An 18106-nucleotide genomic window follows, 5' to 3' on the forward strand; every position below is an offset into this window, starting at 1 on the left:
AATGTCAGGCGCTTGTAAGGTCCTATTTTGATATTAATTTTTATTATTGAAAAATTGATTGCGTTTGAAGACATTTGTGACATATATATTATATTCGGTGTTCGGAAGTTTTAATGAGTTTAAAATCAGCTATAAATCAAAAACATTTTTTTAAAGATTGACTATTAGAGCCTCTTTATTTTAAATCGTTTTTGTTTTAAACGATCTCCTTAGAATACAACATATAATATTATATACATAACGTTTCTCATTTAGATGAAATAGTTGCAAAAATTTCTACCAAAAAATTAAATTCGAATGGATAAGTTCCATCACATATAATGACTTAATGAAATATATATATATGATATATTTTATCCTGGGGAAGAAAACAAACAACATATACGCCAATAATAAGCTACTATCACGTGATATATTAAGCGTGTGGCGATAACATATCCAGTATATATGTTACTGTGACAGGAGAACATCGTGCGGGCTAGTTTAGTGTTTGCGATGTTTCTGAGTTCAATATATATATTTATATCATATGGACTTTTATATGTTAATGGAGATGATAAGAAAGTCAGTCTTACTTTTGTTATTGATGACACGGGGTCAATGTCCGATGATATAGCTCAAGTGAAGATTAAGACGAATGAGGTGTTTGACGCCGTTTTACACGCAAATGCATCGAATATAGACGATTTCGTATTAATAACTTTCAACGATCCTTGTAAGTCTAAATTTTTTTATCTACTTAATTTTATTGATATTGTTTTTCTCTGTATTTCATTAGTCTGTATTCAGTATTGTTACTAAATAATATATAACAGATCAAGTCTTTGTGGGTGTTGTTTTTCTCTGTATTTCATTAGTCTGTATTCAGTATTATTACTAAATAATATATATCAGATCAAGTCTTTGTGGATGTTGTTTTTTTTCTCTGTGTTCCATTAATCTGTATTAAATGGTTATTATACAGGGTTATGAATACGTGTTAGTAATATAGGGGTGATTATTTGCAATAATTTTAACCCCCATATGCATGACCAAAGTGAACCATTTCTGAGTTTTTTCAAAATTACTTAGAAAATGTAACTTCAAATTTTATATATAAATTATTTTTAAAAATAAGAAGACTAAATAAATCTTTAATGACACATTTTCTTACCCCTATTACCTCTAAACGAGAATACGTCGACGAGTTACCGATAACCCTATATTATTACGAAAATAGGTTTAAATAAAATACAAACACTGTCATTTAAGCCTTTTTGGATTTTAAGAAAATTCGTAAATATTTGTTATATCTACAGAGTAATTATAATTTATTAATTATAAATGACACGATCATTGCTTATAGATGCTCAGTTACGAACGATAACAAGAGACCGCGATGAATTTAAAAGAGCCCTTAGTTCTATACATGTGAACGGGGGCGGTGACTGCCCGGAGTACGCGATGGCTGGAATCGAACTAGCTTTGGAGAAAAGCAAATCCAACTCATATTTCTATGTGTTTACGGACGCGTCGGCCAAAGATTACAGTCAATTCGAACGGATAAAGAGTTTTAGCCAAAAGAAATCAATCCAGGTGAAGTATTGATTAGAGTCGAGATGGCCCAGTGGTTAGAACGCGTGCATCTTAACCGATGATTGCGGGTTCTAACCCAGGCAAGCACCGCTGATTCATGTGCTTAATTTGTCTTCATAATCATCTCGTGCTCAGCGGTGAAGGAAAACATCGTGAGGAAACCTGCATGTGACAAATTTCACAGAAATTCTGCCTCATGTGTATTCCACCAACCCACATTGGAATAGCGTGGTAGAATATGTTCCAAACCTTCTCCTCAAAGGGAGAGGAGGCCTTTAGCCCAGCAGTGGGAATTTACAGGCTGCTGTTGAAGTATTGATTTGTGTTCATTAAATTTTACCTGTATACGAATAAAGTCTAAGAATGTTAAATGTGATACTGAATATAAAATTTATAAGATACACGTATGAAATTTGCGTAATAGTATAAATCAGTTGTCCATATTTAACGAGTGAGAAATGACATGAATTTTTACAGAATTGCACTGTTGAAATTATCTATTATATAATTAATAATTTTAGTGTAGTTTATATTTTTTGTTTATTTTTTATTTAGTTTATTTATATTGATTTAACTATTCTATTAAATTATTATTTTCATTTATAATTGTGAAATTGCCATTGGATAGCCCTTTTCGTTAGGAAAGCCTAATAATCAATAAGTACTGTAAGTAACAAATGTTGAACAAATTGAAATGTTGCTTGAAGGCGGCTATCATGGTATGTTATGTAGAGGAATGAGGAACATATTGTAAGGAAGGTCTAGCATGGATGTGGATAGATATAGAGGTAGAGGACGATCAAAGAAACAATGGATGGATTGTGTGAAAGAAGATATTGTTAGAAAGTATGTTACTTGTGAGATAACGTCTGATAGAGACGTCAGAAATATGGAAGGATGAAGTAAGGAGAAGATACGCTGCGTCAACCCCAAATAAAATTGGGATCAGAGCAGGAAGATGATTGTGACAACTTTACTACAGCGTGACGACTTTTAGAATATCATTTGTTCTGATTATTAATGACTTTTAATATTCGTGTGAGGGCTCTAAGCATCTTGGTGGGTAGTTTTCCAGCTTGAGTACCAACAGCTACGGTGTTATATATGCACGAGAGATGCAATGTCTTATTCCCATAGTTTTTATTGTCGCTATATGGACTGTGATACATTTAGACCCCTCTTTCCCAATAGGAACCTCATCAGATCAAATAAATAAGTATAAAATAAATATGTGACTGTTACAAAAAAAGATATTTATACTTGTTCATCTGGTTGTATTCCTAGTATGCCTAGGGCCTCCAATAGCTTGAAGATGGTTCTCGATGATTTTCCTATCAGCAACAGTGTCCACCAGTTTATATTATAATGCAATACTTTACTATCAATATATGCTTAAATAAATATGATTATTTCCACTCAGGTATCTTTTCTCTTAACTGGTTACTGCGGGACTTTAAAGGATCGTGACTATGTTGTTTTTGAGGAACTTTCTGAAGCAACGTCAGGACAAGTGTTTCATATTCAAAAAGATGATATACACAAGGTAAGCCTACCCTATACCTGTCCAGTGTATGAGATATATTTTTTAGTATTTACTGTTTTTCTCGAATTTAATACACATGAAAGTATATCAGTTTAACTATTCAATTAATTCGAAGGATATTTTCATTACTAATGCCCTTAAAACATTGTAACCGCTTATTGCTTCAATAACAACTGTATTAAAGCATTTAAATCAATTATGTGACGCATATAATTTAGCAAAGTCTATTTTGATAAATATATTCAGTACTTATTGAGGTTTTCAATTAAATATAATGCGAGCTTGACGATGTTATACAAAATGACAAATTAAAAACATGACAGATACAATTATGATGAAGAAAAAATAACTAATATGACAACATCATAACATTTACCCACGATAACATCTATCCCTGAAAACCTTGTCCAATCGTTTCTGAAGCTTTTAATAATAACAATTAAATAATAAATAACAATTAAAATAGTCATGATAGTACACTAAAAATTAAAGTGTTATATTATTTGTAGATTATAGATTACATCATAGCATCGATCACACACAAGAAGACAACTTTGGGCCAAAAACTTTATGAGAACGGTTTTGGAAAGAAAATGACGGTACGTAAAATATTTGTTACAACATTTTAAACAGCATTTTACTTCAATTCCTAGTTAACACTACTACTTCTACTTATTTATTTATTTAGTACTAATACATAGTTTTCCCTGTATTGGAATTTGTTAACTGTAAATATTGGCAATCCCGTCATGTTGTATATTTTTATTTTTTTTTTATTTTTATATTTAACTATGATGTATCGGTAGATATAATTATATTTAGATGTATAAATCACACATAGAAGATTTGTATTATTTATATTAAATAGCATGTTAGAAAGTATTTAATAGTTTTCAAATTCTTCATTACTAATTTGAATGAACTATAAATAAATAAATAAATAAATAAATAAATACTACTTCTACTACTAACACCTAAGGCTGAGTTTGCCAATATCTTGGATTTTATGATTCTTTCTAAATATCAGTTAAGTAGCGTGGAGCCTGATATATGGCAGTTACTTTCATGCTCCTGAAAGATGCTATATTATATTTGTTGAAGGCCTATCGGATTCTGGCATTGATAAATGCCAAATAGGTGGGTCATGAGAACCCTGATATATTAGTCTATCATTCTTTTACAAATTTGAATTTTATGTCACCGCGCATTTAATTGTAAACCTTTTCGATAAACACTTAAGGTGTTTATTGCAATAACTATTTAAGCCAATTCTGTTGTTTTTATTTTGAAATGGATAAGACTCCCTGATAAAAATACTCTTTATATGATTTCAGTTCACTGTAGATAGTAAGGTGTGGGATGTTATAATATCTGTATCAGCGAAAAATCCAAATTTTAAGGTCATTGACTCGGATGGCAATGTTGTAGAGACAGAAAATATTGCAACTACTGAGATGACATCTGTAAGTTATAGTTCGATAAATGTTTCAATATGGATACGAAATAGTTTGTTCAATGTATTTGTTTCGTGAAGCGATAAGAACAACACGTAAATTTCTTGATGAGAGATGAAATCTCATTTCTTTGGAATACTTGGCGTATATTCACCATGCTGCAAATTTAGTGCCCCAGCACAAAATTTATTAGACTCGAAATAAAATTATTTATTAATTTGAGAAATATACAATTACAACAACTAATTTAAATATTAAAATATATATATGAAAACCATCCAACTAACCAAGTCATTACTTAAAATAAAAATCATTTCAGCGTAAATTAAGAAAATATTTCTAAATTCACTAATTATGAGTTAAATATCTCATATGTATTTACTAATATATATAAACACGTAACGATTCCTTCAGAAGTAATGAATGCAATACAGAATATGTCTGATTATATTGTTATTTTAACCAATCGCCACCAATGTTGGTACCGTTGGGGAACAATTGCACCAGAAGTAATGAATGCAATACATAACATGCATCACCAAAATGGGAACTGAGATGATCCCTTGTACCTTTAATACCTATCTCACTTATTCATAAATCTGTTGGCTAGAATATGTGAAGACAAGGTGGTACCCAGACCAACATGAACGAAGCCTTATCATCAAGTAAAATTGCGACTACAACCGATGTTTTACATTATTAATTGTATTTTTTTCATTTCAATTATGGTATTTATGTTTAATCAACAAAATGTAACGAATCACTGACTGTGTATTTTCCCTTCTAAGATAAGCAAATTGAACGCGAAGCCTGGTATTTATACGATCGATTTATCCAGTGACGGTAAAACTTCAGTAGTTGTAACTGGATCCACTTCCGTTTCCTTCCAACATGGTTTCGCATACGTCAAACCTGCCTCTATCAATGAAACATCTACTATGCCTGTTCCAGGTAAAATATTAAAGTATTATTATAATATAGTTAGAATTGTTGACTCTTGGTGCACGGATATATGGCTCACCTGGTGGTAAGTGGTCGTCACAGCCTAGCCCATCACATAGGCGTGTTCAAAAATAACCCAAACATCGCCAGTGCGCCACCAACCCTGAGATCTGAGATGCTATGTCCCTTGTGATTGCACCTATATTGGGTCACTCACCTTTCAAACTGTACAAAGCAATACTAGGTATTGCTGCTTTGTGTTAAAATATATGACGAGTTAGTAACCCAGATGGGCTTGCAAAAGGCCTACCATTGAGTAAACACATTATTCAATCTAATGAGATATCAGTAGTACTAGTTAGGTGGCGTGGTATAGATTTACCTTTCTTTTCCTTATAGAAATCGTGAATCTCAGAAAATACCAAGAAAGTCCAGATTTAAATCAATATGGGATTATTAGTCTCAAATATTTTACTGTAATAGTTTTCGGAATACAACCTGACAATTTGGATATTTCAAGATGTTATTTCTAATTATATTTTTTTAAATCCAGGAGTGAAGTCATATTTATCGATCGCTTTAAATAATGACAAAAAGGACGTTGTCTTAAAAACAGCTGAACTAAGAGATCTGGATGATAATGTAATCAAAAAACTGCCGTTGACATTAGTAGATGCAGATAAGCAATTCTACATAACAGATCCATTTGTACCGCCAAGTACATTGTTCAAAATTGCGGTAAGAAATACAAATTGGATTATAATAATCAGAATATATCAAACCAGCGACTTCGCACGAGTATAATACTGATACTAAATATATAACAGTATTTGTTTATTTACGACATCATATTACAAACTTCTAAAATTATTCGTGTTTTTACTATATTGTCCATGTATTATATACAAAAACCTCCCTCTCGAATAGCTCTATCTATTAAAGAAAACCGAATCAAAATCCGTGCCGCAGTTTTAAAGATTTAAGCATAGATGGTGATATAGAGACAGAGAAAGCGACTTTATTTTATACTATGTAGTGATAGTGATGTACAAGAAACTTCTGTGAGAGAAAAACTATGATGTATCAGTAGATATCATCATATTTAGATGTATAAATCACACATAGAACATTTGTAATTTTTATATTAAATACTTTTGTTAAAAGTATTCAGTACATCATTTTCAAATTCTTCATTCTTAATTTGAATGAACTATATTGCATTAAATGTAATTTAAAATTCGAATAATTAATTGCTCGTTTATTTTAGGTGAATGGCTTTACAGAATCAAATGAAAAAATAACGAGGGTATCATCAACGACAATTCAGTTACAGAAACCAGAATTGGGTTAGTTTTACAAACACTTAATATATTTGAGACCACCGAGTAATTTTTGTAATCCAATTATTGAAATAATAATTTTGAACTAATGATTACAGAAAAGACTGTGACCAAAAAATCGCCTATGGTGACTCTTCTAAGCGATGACAAAATAGAGGTTGAATACGGCCAAGCTCTTGACATTAAATGCAAATTACATGGGTTTCCTCAACCCGATGTCATGTGGGAAGGTACATCGGGTGACATTGGACCTACTACGGTAAAAATCAATATATATTTTTTTTCATAAATATTCAACAACATCACATACATTACTCTGATCCCAGTGTAAGTAGCTAAAGCACTTGTGTTATGGAAAATCAGAAGTAACGACGGTACCGCAAAGACCAGACCTAAGACAACATTTTTAAGAAATTAATTTTCTTTCTACATCGATTCGGCTGGAAATCGAACCCTCTAGGACTAGGACCTCGGAGACGCGTAGCCATGAAAACTGGTGTATACACTACTTGGAGGTCGTCAAATAAAGCTAGCAATACTCAAATAGAGTTGATTCTTTAAGTGCAGATATTTGGGAAATGTTTGACTTACAGGTAGTGCCTGTCGATCTCCCATATGACTATATGGCTGTTCTCACCATCGATAAGGTGATCGAAAATTCAACAATTACTTGCAAAGCTATAAATTCAGAAGGAGAAAGTTCTAAATCTGTGAAAATTGAAATAAAGAACTACTTTAATGTGATTGAATATCCCAAAGGTATGTTATTCGTTTATTTTAATATTAAGTAGCTGCTTTCGATTGCTTGGTGCAAGCCCGTGTGGGTAGGTACCAAGAACTCATCAGTTATTCTACCACACAACAGCTACTAACTAGCCAGTGTAACTACAGGAACAAGGGACATAAATTCTTAATTCCCAAGGCTGGTGGAACATTGACGATGTAAGGAATATTAAATATTTCTTACAGAGTCATTGTCTGTGAATGAAGGTGACCATTTACCATCAGGTGCAATCACCAACCTATACCATAAAAAAAGTCTTTAAATTAAATATTATGCAACGTTAATGATTTCTACAAAATATTTTGCTTTTAGGTTATCCTTAAGTACTATCAAACATTCAAAAACAAGGTTCAACCAATATAAATCCACATAATGACATCATCTATACTATTTTAATAAATATTATTTAATGACCTCAATTTATTTTTCAGACGTATCAATTGAATATGGCAAAACAATTGATTTAAAATTTATAATTAACGCTTATCCGCCTGCAACAATAACTTGGTATAAAGATGACGAGCAAATTACTATAAATGATAATTACAACTTGTCATCTGATAATACAGTTTTAACGATAAAAAATATGCTTCCGAAACTAAAAGGAAAATATACAGTGAAAGCAGTAAATGATATCACAGAAAGAAATGTTACTTTTAACGTTCTCATAATCGGTGCAGGTAAACATATTATATATTTCGATAAATGATTACTATGTAATTTTAAATTGTATTTTAATGTATTTATATTTTTTCTAGAAGCACCTGTAATCGACAAATCTGTTACAACATATTTTGCTAAGGAAGGTTCTGATGTAGATATAAATTGCAGGTAATTAAAAAGAACTGATTTTTGATAGAATTTGATTTGATATATTTATTTCGGATTATAAGTAAATCAGAAATTCATTATACAGTGTGTCCGGTCACGAACTAGCGATAGTCTAGATATTTTAAAACGACTATTTTAATACACAAATACAGCATATATTTGATGTAACCCACCTCCACTCAAAATGGCAGCCATTTTGATTTTTTTAATAAAATTTCTTTACGTGTGTACAAAAAACATCATATCAGCAAAAGTTTAAAGTTCTGCGATAAAATCTGGCTAATTCGACGGTAAAAATACTGTCTGACATTTAAATTATATGTATTATAATTAGAAATCTTCTTTGAGGATAATCATAAAATACTTCTATTTGTTTTTTTTTTCAATTTAATCCGAAAGTAATATGACACTTTTATATTGATTTTTAGATTATTAAAGGGTAAACCGAAACCAACGATATCTTGGTCACTAGTTGTTGATGACAGTCTTGAAGATATAGAATTAGATGAAACAGGAGAAACGATTCACATAAAAAATATTAAAACTGACGATACTGGATATTACAAATGTATGGCGCGTAATGAAATAGGAGAAGATTCCCATGGCATTGAACTATACGTTGAGTGTGAGTCTTTATCCAATTAATAACAAAACCCAGTGGTTAGAACGCGTGCATCTTATCCAAAAATTACGGGTTCAAACCCGGGCAAGCACTGAATATTCATGTGCTTAATTTGTATTTGTAATTCATCTCGTGCTCGGCGGTGAAGGAAAACATCACGAGGATATCTGCATGCATCGGAATATGTTCCGAACATTCTCCTCAAACGGAGAGGAGGCTTTAGCCCAGAAGTAGGAAATGTACAGGCTGTTGTTGTTGTTGTGTCTTTACTCAATTAATAACAAATTAAGCACATTATTATTAATATTTATTTTATCATTTAAGATCCGCCATCGATCGAAGAGAGTGATGAAAACATCAATATAGTGAAAGGTGATCAAGTAACTCTGGTCTGTTCTCTGGATGGTTTCCCCTATCCTGACATACGATGGTTTAAAAATAAATATGAAATTAATGAGACTAGTAAATATCGGACTCACAATGATAACGTACTGCGGTGAGTATATCGAGTATTTGTTTATTGTTAATAGCTATTTGTAATGCGGGATTTTACATTTTCCTTATCATTACTTTATAAAATATAGCATGCTCTCATAAACATCATTCAGTTATTTAATTAGGTATATTTATAGTATCTACTATTTTGGTTTCATAACTTATAAGATTTCGAGGTTACGGGTAAATCCAGGGTACATGTTTCTTTTGGAAAATGTTATCCGAAAGGTGTTCGTGTTAAAATATTGATAATTAATTAATTAATTCTTATCTGACGTTCTCTTTCAGTAGCGCGAAGTTTAAAGTTGATTATTACAGTGTGTACACACACTTTCGCATATTATACTCATAAAATCTTTTTCGAACTGGTATTTTACTGTTATTGCTCTATTATTGCTACGTTAATGATGAAAAAATATTTATTACTGTGACTAAAGTTTCTATATTTTATAGATTCAGAGGTTCACTAAACGATGCTGGTGTTTATACTTGTGTGGCGTCCAACGCTCTTGGGAGAGCGGAAAGAAATATTAATTTGAATATCTATGGTAACTAAAACATTATACAGTAGTAAAAATATTTATATTTTTGATTTTTTTTTTTACCCTATATGATGCATATAACAACTTTTAGACTTATATTATATTGACAAGGCACAATATTAAACTTAGATTATTTATAAATATAGATAGAGTGTATCAAAACTAAATAAAAAACATGTAAACTTAAATATAATATATTATAGGTCCTGTACAAATTGAACCACCTAAAGAAAGTGTTCTGAATATAGTAGTTGGAAATTCTTTGGAGCTACCTTGTGTTACCGAAGGCTACCCCGAGCCGAGAGTGAAATGGATGTTCAAAAATTTCGATCCGAAATCTTCACCGAAGCTACTAAGGTAGGCAGAAACTAATTATAATTATGAAAATCATTGAAACTTTATTAGAAACTAAACCGCTTATAATGAAAGTTGTAATTGGTAAATTGATCAGATGCACATGTTTAATTTAATTCTTGGTAAATTGACATGGTAATACATGGTCCTGTGTAATATGCAGCTAATGGCAATGTTAATCTACTATCTAGACCCAATGGAGGATTGTGTGATTTAAACTAAACGTAACATTCGAGCCTATAAATATACTGGGTTAAGACTTTCTCTACCTTTGAAGAGAAGGCTTGGAGCTTGCTTAATATGATAATTTCTTCGAGATGTTTTCCTGCAATGTCGAGCACATGAAAATTCAGTTTATTGTTGCTTTCAAATAGCAATCATCCGTTTGCACTAGGCTATTGCAGCTCCTATGTGATGTGACAATCTCTTAAGTATTTTCTTAAACTTTTGTTAAAGGAGAAATTCATTTATGTTGAGCATTTGTCCAAGTTATGTATCACTGAAAAATAATTATATTAGAATAACAAAATTCAATATTTAATATATTATAAACGTTTGAAAAATACTAATAAATACTTAAATTTAATATTAAGCAAAACAATAAGAAAACAATTTGTATATTTTCAGAGCTGATAGAATGAATTCTATCAAAGTACCTCGAGTCCAAATCGAAGATGAGGGGTACTATGTTTGTGAGGCGCGTAATTATGCTGATACAGCTGTTATTACATATGAAGTTCATGTATTAGGTAAAACCAATTTAATATGCAATTAAATATGCGTATTACTGCCTTGGTATATCGGTACTATATAGCTATAAGCAAAAAACGCGCTACAAATGTAAAGCTATGTAACTTATCGATGATAAGACCATATAATTATTTGCAAAACTAATCAAGATGTCAAAAACCGCGCATATACATATGTCGATAGAGAATATTTTTTTTTATAAATATGTCATCAAAAGGAAAATCGATGAGATGTCATTTAACGGCATTTTAGTTGTACCACGGCAGATTAGTGGTCTAACTTTTGACGTAGTTGATTTATAAGTTCGCGTACAATGAGATCAAAATGCTAAATTGAGGTTGATTAATATGAACTATCGCTAATCATTTATATACATATGTATGTATGTAAACATAGATGTTCGTTTAGTAACTATTATTATTTACCAACAAATAATTACGTATCAGTAATTTTTTTTCTTTACTATTAAAATAATTCGCACGCATGAAGACAAAAATGAATCAAGCCTGACTAAGAATTTTGAGTAACTTTTTGTGAGGGCAATTAATAAAGATTTAGTATCACTATAAAAAAGTTTGATATGATTTTGAAAATAGAACACTGAAAAGAATAACAATTGAAAACAAATCTTTTGCAGCCCCTCCTTTTATTAAGAACAAATTACCTGACAAAACGTTAAATGCTGTGGAAGGGGACTTAGTGCTACGAATTCCTTGCGAGGCTGTTGGCAAACCAAAACCAACTGTATCTTGGATGATGGATGGATTGAAACTTGCTGTTGGTAATATCATTTATAAATTTATTTTAAAGAATCGTCTTACATGATCAATATGCCAAAAATGGACTAATTATTAGAAGATGTTAGTAAAATTAAATTGTTCTTTTATTATATAAATGTACGTTTTTATATAATTTAAGTTTCATTATCATTTTAATATCGAAAAGAGTTCAATATAATTATAATACTAGGCCACGTTGCTATTAAAAGATAAATAAGTGAGATAGATCACATATTCTCCAATCACAAGAGGCAAGTTTGAAAGGACATGCACTTCAAATTATAAAATTATATTATATACACAAAAAATTTATTTTCTGTGATACTGGCTACCTGATATTTAGAGTTACTCTGGCTCTGAACGTATTATATTTCTGATTACTAAGACGGACCTCATCACTGTAAAAACTAAAGCAAAAATGCAAATAAAATTAAGAAACATGTAAGCTAAATTCGTTTGTGGAGGAAATTATAATAAAACAAAAGAATTTATATTTTTTATTGTCCATTGCAGGAACTGATATGTACGACGTTGAAGAAGATGGAACATTAATAATAAAAAATGTAAACAAATATTCCGCGGGAACATATTTGTGCAAAGCTGAAAATACACTAGGCCATGTTTCCGAAGAATTCTACGTCAAAGTTCACCGTGAGTATACAGAATTAGAATTTTGAAATGAGTCAATTATTTTGACTAAAATTATTATTTTTATTCTGAGAAATTGTAAATATAACAAGCGAAGAAGGAGAAAATATAAATAAACCTAAAACTAAAACTTGGAATATCTCCTGAAGTACAATGAGCTCGTAAAATGGTCAAATATTTCTAGTAGTTATAATATATACATATCAGTGGTAATTCCAATTATCTCTTTATCAAGTTTAGAAATATTTTTGTAGTATTACTATTAAAATCCAAGTAATATTTATCCAACAATATTTTTTTTATACTATTGCATTAAAATATTTAGTTATCACTCTAATTGAGTGTAATTATATAGATTTTTTGCTTCATAGCAATTTTTATCAAATTCAGTTAATTGGTTCGGTACTCAAGGATCAGTCAGTCAGGGATGCTTTCACATTTAAAATATTAGTATAGATTGACCAATTTTAGTAAGATATTATGAATTTTCTTTTGTAGCATATCCAAGAACGTATGATGTTCCCGTCAAAGAATTAATAGAAGAAGGTACATCAGCTAACATTGAATGTGATCCAACGCATGACGTTGGTGATCTAGTGCGTTGGTATAAGGTACAATTTCCAATTTTATTTTCATACTAGTTGTAGCCCACGCTTCACTGAATCATTTACCTTACTGCGTGGAATCGAAGACGTTATCTTAGATCTTTGTACGATACATCTATATCATACTAAATGTCGCCTGTCCCTTTGCTCGCGTTTAAGGGCTTAGTTACCATATGTTCGGCAAAAAAGTAGCCTATGTCCTTTCACGCCGTTCAAGTTTGCTTCACACAGAATCTCATCAAATTCGATGCATTCGTTTTTTCGTAAAAGTTTGACAACCTCTGTGGTCGAGTAGTTTATACGCCACTCTAAGGTCCCGGTTTTGATTCCTGGCGATGTAGAAGGTTTATTAGTTTTCTATGTCGTCTCGGGTCTGGACGTTTGTGGTACCTTCGTTACTTCTGATTTTCCATAACACAAGTGCTTCAGCTACTTACATTGGGATTAGAGTAATGTACCTACGTGATGTTTCGTAAAAGAGCGACAGTCAGACAGAGTTACTTTCACATTAATAAAATTAATATAGATATAGATTTTCATCATCCTCCAGCACTTATCCCAATTTTATTTGGGGTGTTGAATATACATAATTTCAAAATGAACGTCATATAGTATTGTAAGTTTGAATGTGTTTGTAATTTGTTTACAGAATGGAGTACTCATATCAACTGGTCCATTGACCTTGCGCAATACTTCTCCATCAGATTCAGGGCTATACAGTTGTAGAGTGAGCAATTTTGTATCTTCGCATTCATCTCACAAAATGGTCGTCGTTGGGCGTAAACCTAGCTTTAATTCTGAAGAAGAAACTAGAATTGAATTCTTCGAAGGAGCAAATGTTGTCTTGGGATGCAGTGCTAGTGGATTCCCAAATCCAACGGTGAGTTAGATTAAATTAGATGTTGCAGAGGGTTGGGTTATATTAAATTCAATTAAACTAAATAATACTGTTTCAATGGACATCATTCATTGATAAGCAATAGAAGAACAATGTATCTAAATGCAATTTAAAAAGTGCTAAATAATGATATTTTTACTTTCAATACAATTAATAAAAAAATTAATTGCATTCGATTTTGAAAAATAAATAGAAGAGGAATAAACGGCCTAAAATGTTAATAATTTGGATTTTGATCTTTTAGCGTTCATTCTTAATTATGAATACAAATACACTTTTTTATTATTATCAGTTGAAATATTTATATATCATTAAACCGTAATAGTTCTATTGCTAGAACAAGTTAACTCTTGACTGAAAGAAAAAGCACACTGTTATGAGATAGTAAAACTTTATTGCCTTTGAATTAATTTTATATGAAACGACCTGTGCCTGAGACTTCATACACGTTTGAATTTAACAAAATTGTTAACTCCTAAGTCACTTACTTTTTCTGCCAGTAAACGTGTCGTCAAAATCGGTCCAGCCGTTGACGAGATTAGCCGGAACAAACAGACAGACTAACAATTTATCTTGAAATGTAATTTTTGTAGATGTATAGTGTATATATGCACATGTACATATGCATTTAGTAAAAAACGGTTATTTGAATATTACAAACCGACACTCCAATTTTATTGTATGTATAAATAATTTCCGTCGTCTCCTGTTGTTTCAGATCACGTGGTCACATAACGGCAGGAAAATTAAACAAACGTCTGATACAATTGATCTCGTAATGAAAGCTAGTGATATCGGGGAGTACAAGTGCCAAGTGTCAAACGATTTCGGTAAAATTAGCCGTATTTTTAAGATCGTTGCTGATGGTAAGTATTTAATATCTGTTAGTAGTAGTAGAGTATTTTAGTAAAATATGACTTTATTAGTCACAATTTCGTCGACAATTATTGTAACTTTAAATTTAGATGCTAAATCGATTATTAAAATAACCTCACTTAAAATTAAACACTGGTATAGTACGACATAACTTAGATGTGGCATCGGCAAAATTCGTAAACCCGATCACATTAGAACTAAGAAAATTATCATCATTTATTTCTTATGCGAATATGATCTTTACACAAACGTAATAACTTGTAATATCATATGACCTAATGTATTCGTCAATTTGTCACGTCGATTTACATGCTTGCTTGCGTTGAACTGACGCAGGAATCTATATTGACGATAGGAAGCTATTTCTATTTGTTGTATAAATCGTCGGTAATCGGTTATATTGAATCTAAGTTATATCGTACTATATTAGTTTAAATAAATTTCATTTAACAAAAGTAAGCTGAAATTTTTTAATGATTTGTTTTGAGTTTTCTTCAAATATTGTTATTAATTAGGGGGAAATTATTTTTAGATTGCCTGTTAAACATTCATGATGATTTTAATACACACCAGCCACTTATACTGTCGTTGAGCAAACGTTGGCCTCTGTTTGAAATAAATGGTAGCTTTATGAGAATACCAAAAAACACTAAATTCCTATTAGTCTGCCCAGAGAGCTATATGACCCACAAAAGCACAAACTTTGGCCAGCAGAGGTTAGCAAGTTGTGTGGGAAATACAGAATTTCAAATAATAGGAAGAAATGTCGATTTCAAGGATTTAAAATGTAATATGGAAATTAAACCACTATCGAAAAGCACTGGATTTTATTGCAGCTCGGGTAATACTGAGCTATTGAAAGTCGGATACAGCTTGCGGTCCGAATTTCTGGGCGTCTACGATATCTGCTTCGATAAAGATCAAAATGTCACATTATATTCAAGGCACCATATCCACCGATCTTTGGCAAATAGAGTTCCTGATATGCCAATTAAATTTACTGGCAGTAATCATTTACCTAAAGATTTTGATGCAATATACGAATGTAGGGATGAGTGTTGTTTCGCTAAGAAGCAACTCGTGAACCCACGGGATGTGTCTCCAGGGTTCCCACAAGTGGCAACTTACAACGATTTAAATGTTCTACCTTACTGGAGCACGTGTGGTACAGAGGTAAGATTGCACTTTAGAGATTCACTTCCTAAAGGAACAATTTAATGAAATAAATTTATTTTACAGAATTGGGATGAAGTTGAACGAAGAGTGAGATCTCTTGTGAAATTCCTCGATTTCAAACTGGCCGTTTGGACTGGAGCGTTTTATGATAAGAGTACTGATGCTGGAATTATTTTAAGATCTTTAGATCAACCCGCGCCACAGTATAATTGGAAGGTAATAAAAGTATCATTATTAAGTCTTATGGGTAATCATGAAGCAAACATAATTATAAAGATTTCGTAACTTATTTTCTTGATCACATCAGATGAGTCAAATTTTCATACGCTAAATATGTGTTTATAATTGATGTCGTGCTCGGTGGTAAAGAAAAACATCGTGAGGAAACCTTTATGTGTCTAATTTCAACGAAATTCTGCCACATGTGAATTCACAAACCTGCATTGGAGCAGCATAGTGGAATATGCTCCAAACTTTCTCCTCAAAGGAAGGGGAGGTTTTAGCCGAGCAGTGGGAAATTAGAAGCCGTTACTTTTAATCTAAAATGATTTTGTTTTTTTTATTAAGGTAATCCGGAAATTACAAGAGCAACAAGCACTGGCTATCATCCAAGTAAATAAGCCTAACTTAACCAAATTTGAAGCTGTACGTCACGTGCTTTGTAAAGATGTATGTAGTGATATAGAATGGATGAGGAATCCTGAATGGCGGGACGTTACGAAAGGTTTTACGTACTGCTGCAGTTTGACGGATTTCAGAAGGGCATTTGGCTACGAACACATCTTTAAGGGTAACACAAACCTTTTAAGAAAAATACCACTTCTTTCCGAACATTCATTGACGTAATTATGTACAGTATTCAAATTATGTTAATTATACAATTTTTTTTTGTTAGTTAACTTTTAAATATGTATTATTAATTGTGTAATAAAATCTCAATTTTTAAATAGTTTTATTTTAATAGTGTTACCTATGACACATATTACTTTTGGCGTGTGGCGTTACTCCGTGGTCGAGTCCGGTTTTCGTGGGTACGCTACTCCGAGGTCCTGGGTTCGATTCCCGGCCTAGTCGACGTAGATTATCATTAGTTTTCTACGTTGTCTTGGGTCTGGGAGTTTGTGGTACTACTACTGGTAATCTTTACTTCTGATTTTCCATAACACAATTGTTTTAGCTACTTATATTGGGATCAGAGTAATTTATGTGATGTTGTCTCATATAAAAAAAACATACTTATTGTTATTATTATAAGTTAAAATAAATGAACAAACCATATTCTTTATATAATTTATTACAATAAAATACATTAATACGTTATATGTTTATCTCTTTGTGAAGCATTAAAAATGACGCACATTTCATGTGTCCTTTATCTAAAAACTAGCAGCCTGCCCCGGCTTCAAACTAACTAACTTCGGCAAAGGAGGAGTTTATAGCTATAAGTTTTAATTTTATTTCTTTAAGATAATAAAAAATTTGGGCTAAATTTGTCGTCCCTCCAAATCTGCCGCCCTAGACTCCAGCCTACTTAGCCTATTCGTAAATCCGCCACTGGAATGGATACAGTTAAAAATAGTTTTACACTATGGACTTACTTTATTAACCCACCGACGCGATCTCATATAAGCTGATAAATCATCATTATTATCAATACTTACATCGTTTACTTTGAAAAATCCAATAGTTATTTAGGTGCCCTAAAATTCGACAGTCGATTTGTCGCTATATATAGCCTTATGGATTAACCACTAATTAGCAATTATAACTAATGAGTATCGTAACTTAAAAAATATGTCCTGTAATAAATTATTTCTTAAAATATAATACTTTAAGTAATAATAATAATTTCTAAATCTAAATATATGGTACATTGAAAAATAGATATATTT

At 31.5% G+C, this 18106-nt stretch overlaps 1 protein-coding gene across 1 annotated transcript; it reads left to right on the plus strand.

Annotated features, from left to right (window-relative positions):
* Nucleotides 1–436: 436 nt before the first annotated feature.
* On the plus strand, nucleotides 437–17134 carry LOC124537867 (hemicentin-1-like). Its single transcript, XM_047114817.1, has 25 exons — nucleotides 437–715; nucleotides 1346–1575; nucleotides 2996–3118; nucleotides 3628–3717; nucleotides 4453–4581; nucleotides 5361–5523; nucleotides 6068–6252; nucleotides 6782–6860; nucleotides 6953–7113; nucleotides 7448–7613; nucleotides 8070–8318; nucleotides 8397–8469; nucleotides 8898–9094; nucleotides 9416–9587; nucleotides 10040–10134; nucleotides 10332–10485; nucleotides 11110–11231; nucleotides 11870–12013; nucleotides 12525–12662; nucleotides 13158–13270; nucleotides 13914–14144; nucleotides 14881–15028; nucleotides 15571–16211; nucleotides 16278–16430; nucleotides 16782–17134. The coding sequence occupies exons 1-25, from the start codon at nucleotides 496–498 to the stop codon at nucleotides 17058–17060; spliced, it is 4455 nt and encodes a 1484-aa protein (XP_046970773.1). The 5' UTR covers nucleotides 437–495; the 3' UTR covers nucleotides 17061–17134.
* The last annotated feature ends 972 nt before the right edge of the window (nucleotides 17135–18106 follow it).

This window comes from Vanessa cardui, chromosome 19 (genome assembly GCF_905220365.1).
Source record: "Vanessa cardui chromosome 19, ilVanCard2.1, whole genome shotgun sequence".
NCBI lineage: Eukaryota > Metazoa > Arthropoda > Insecta > Lepidoptera > Nymphalidae > Vanessa > Vanessa cardui.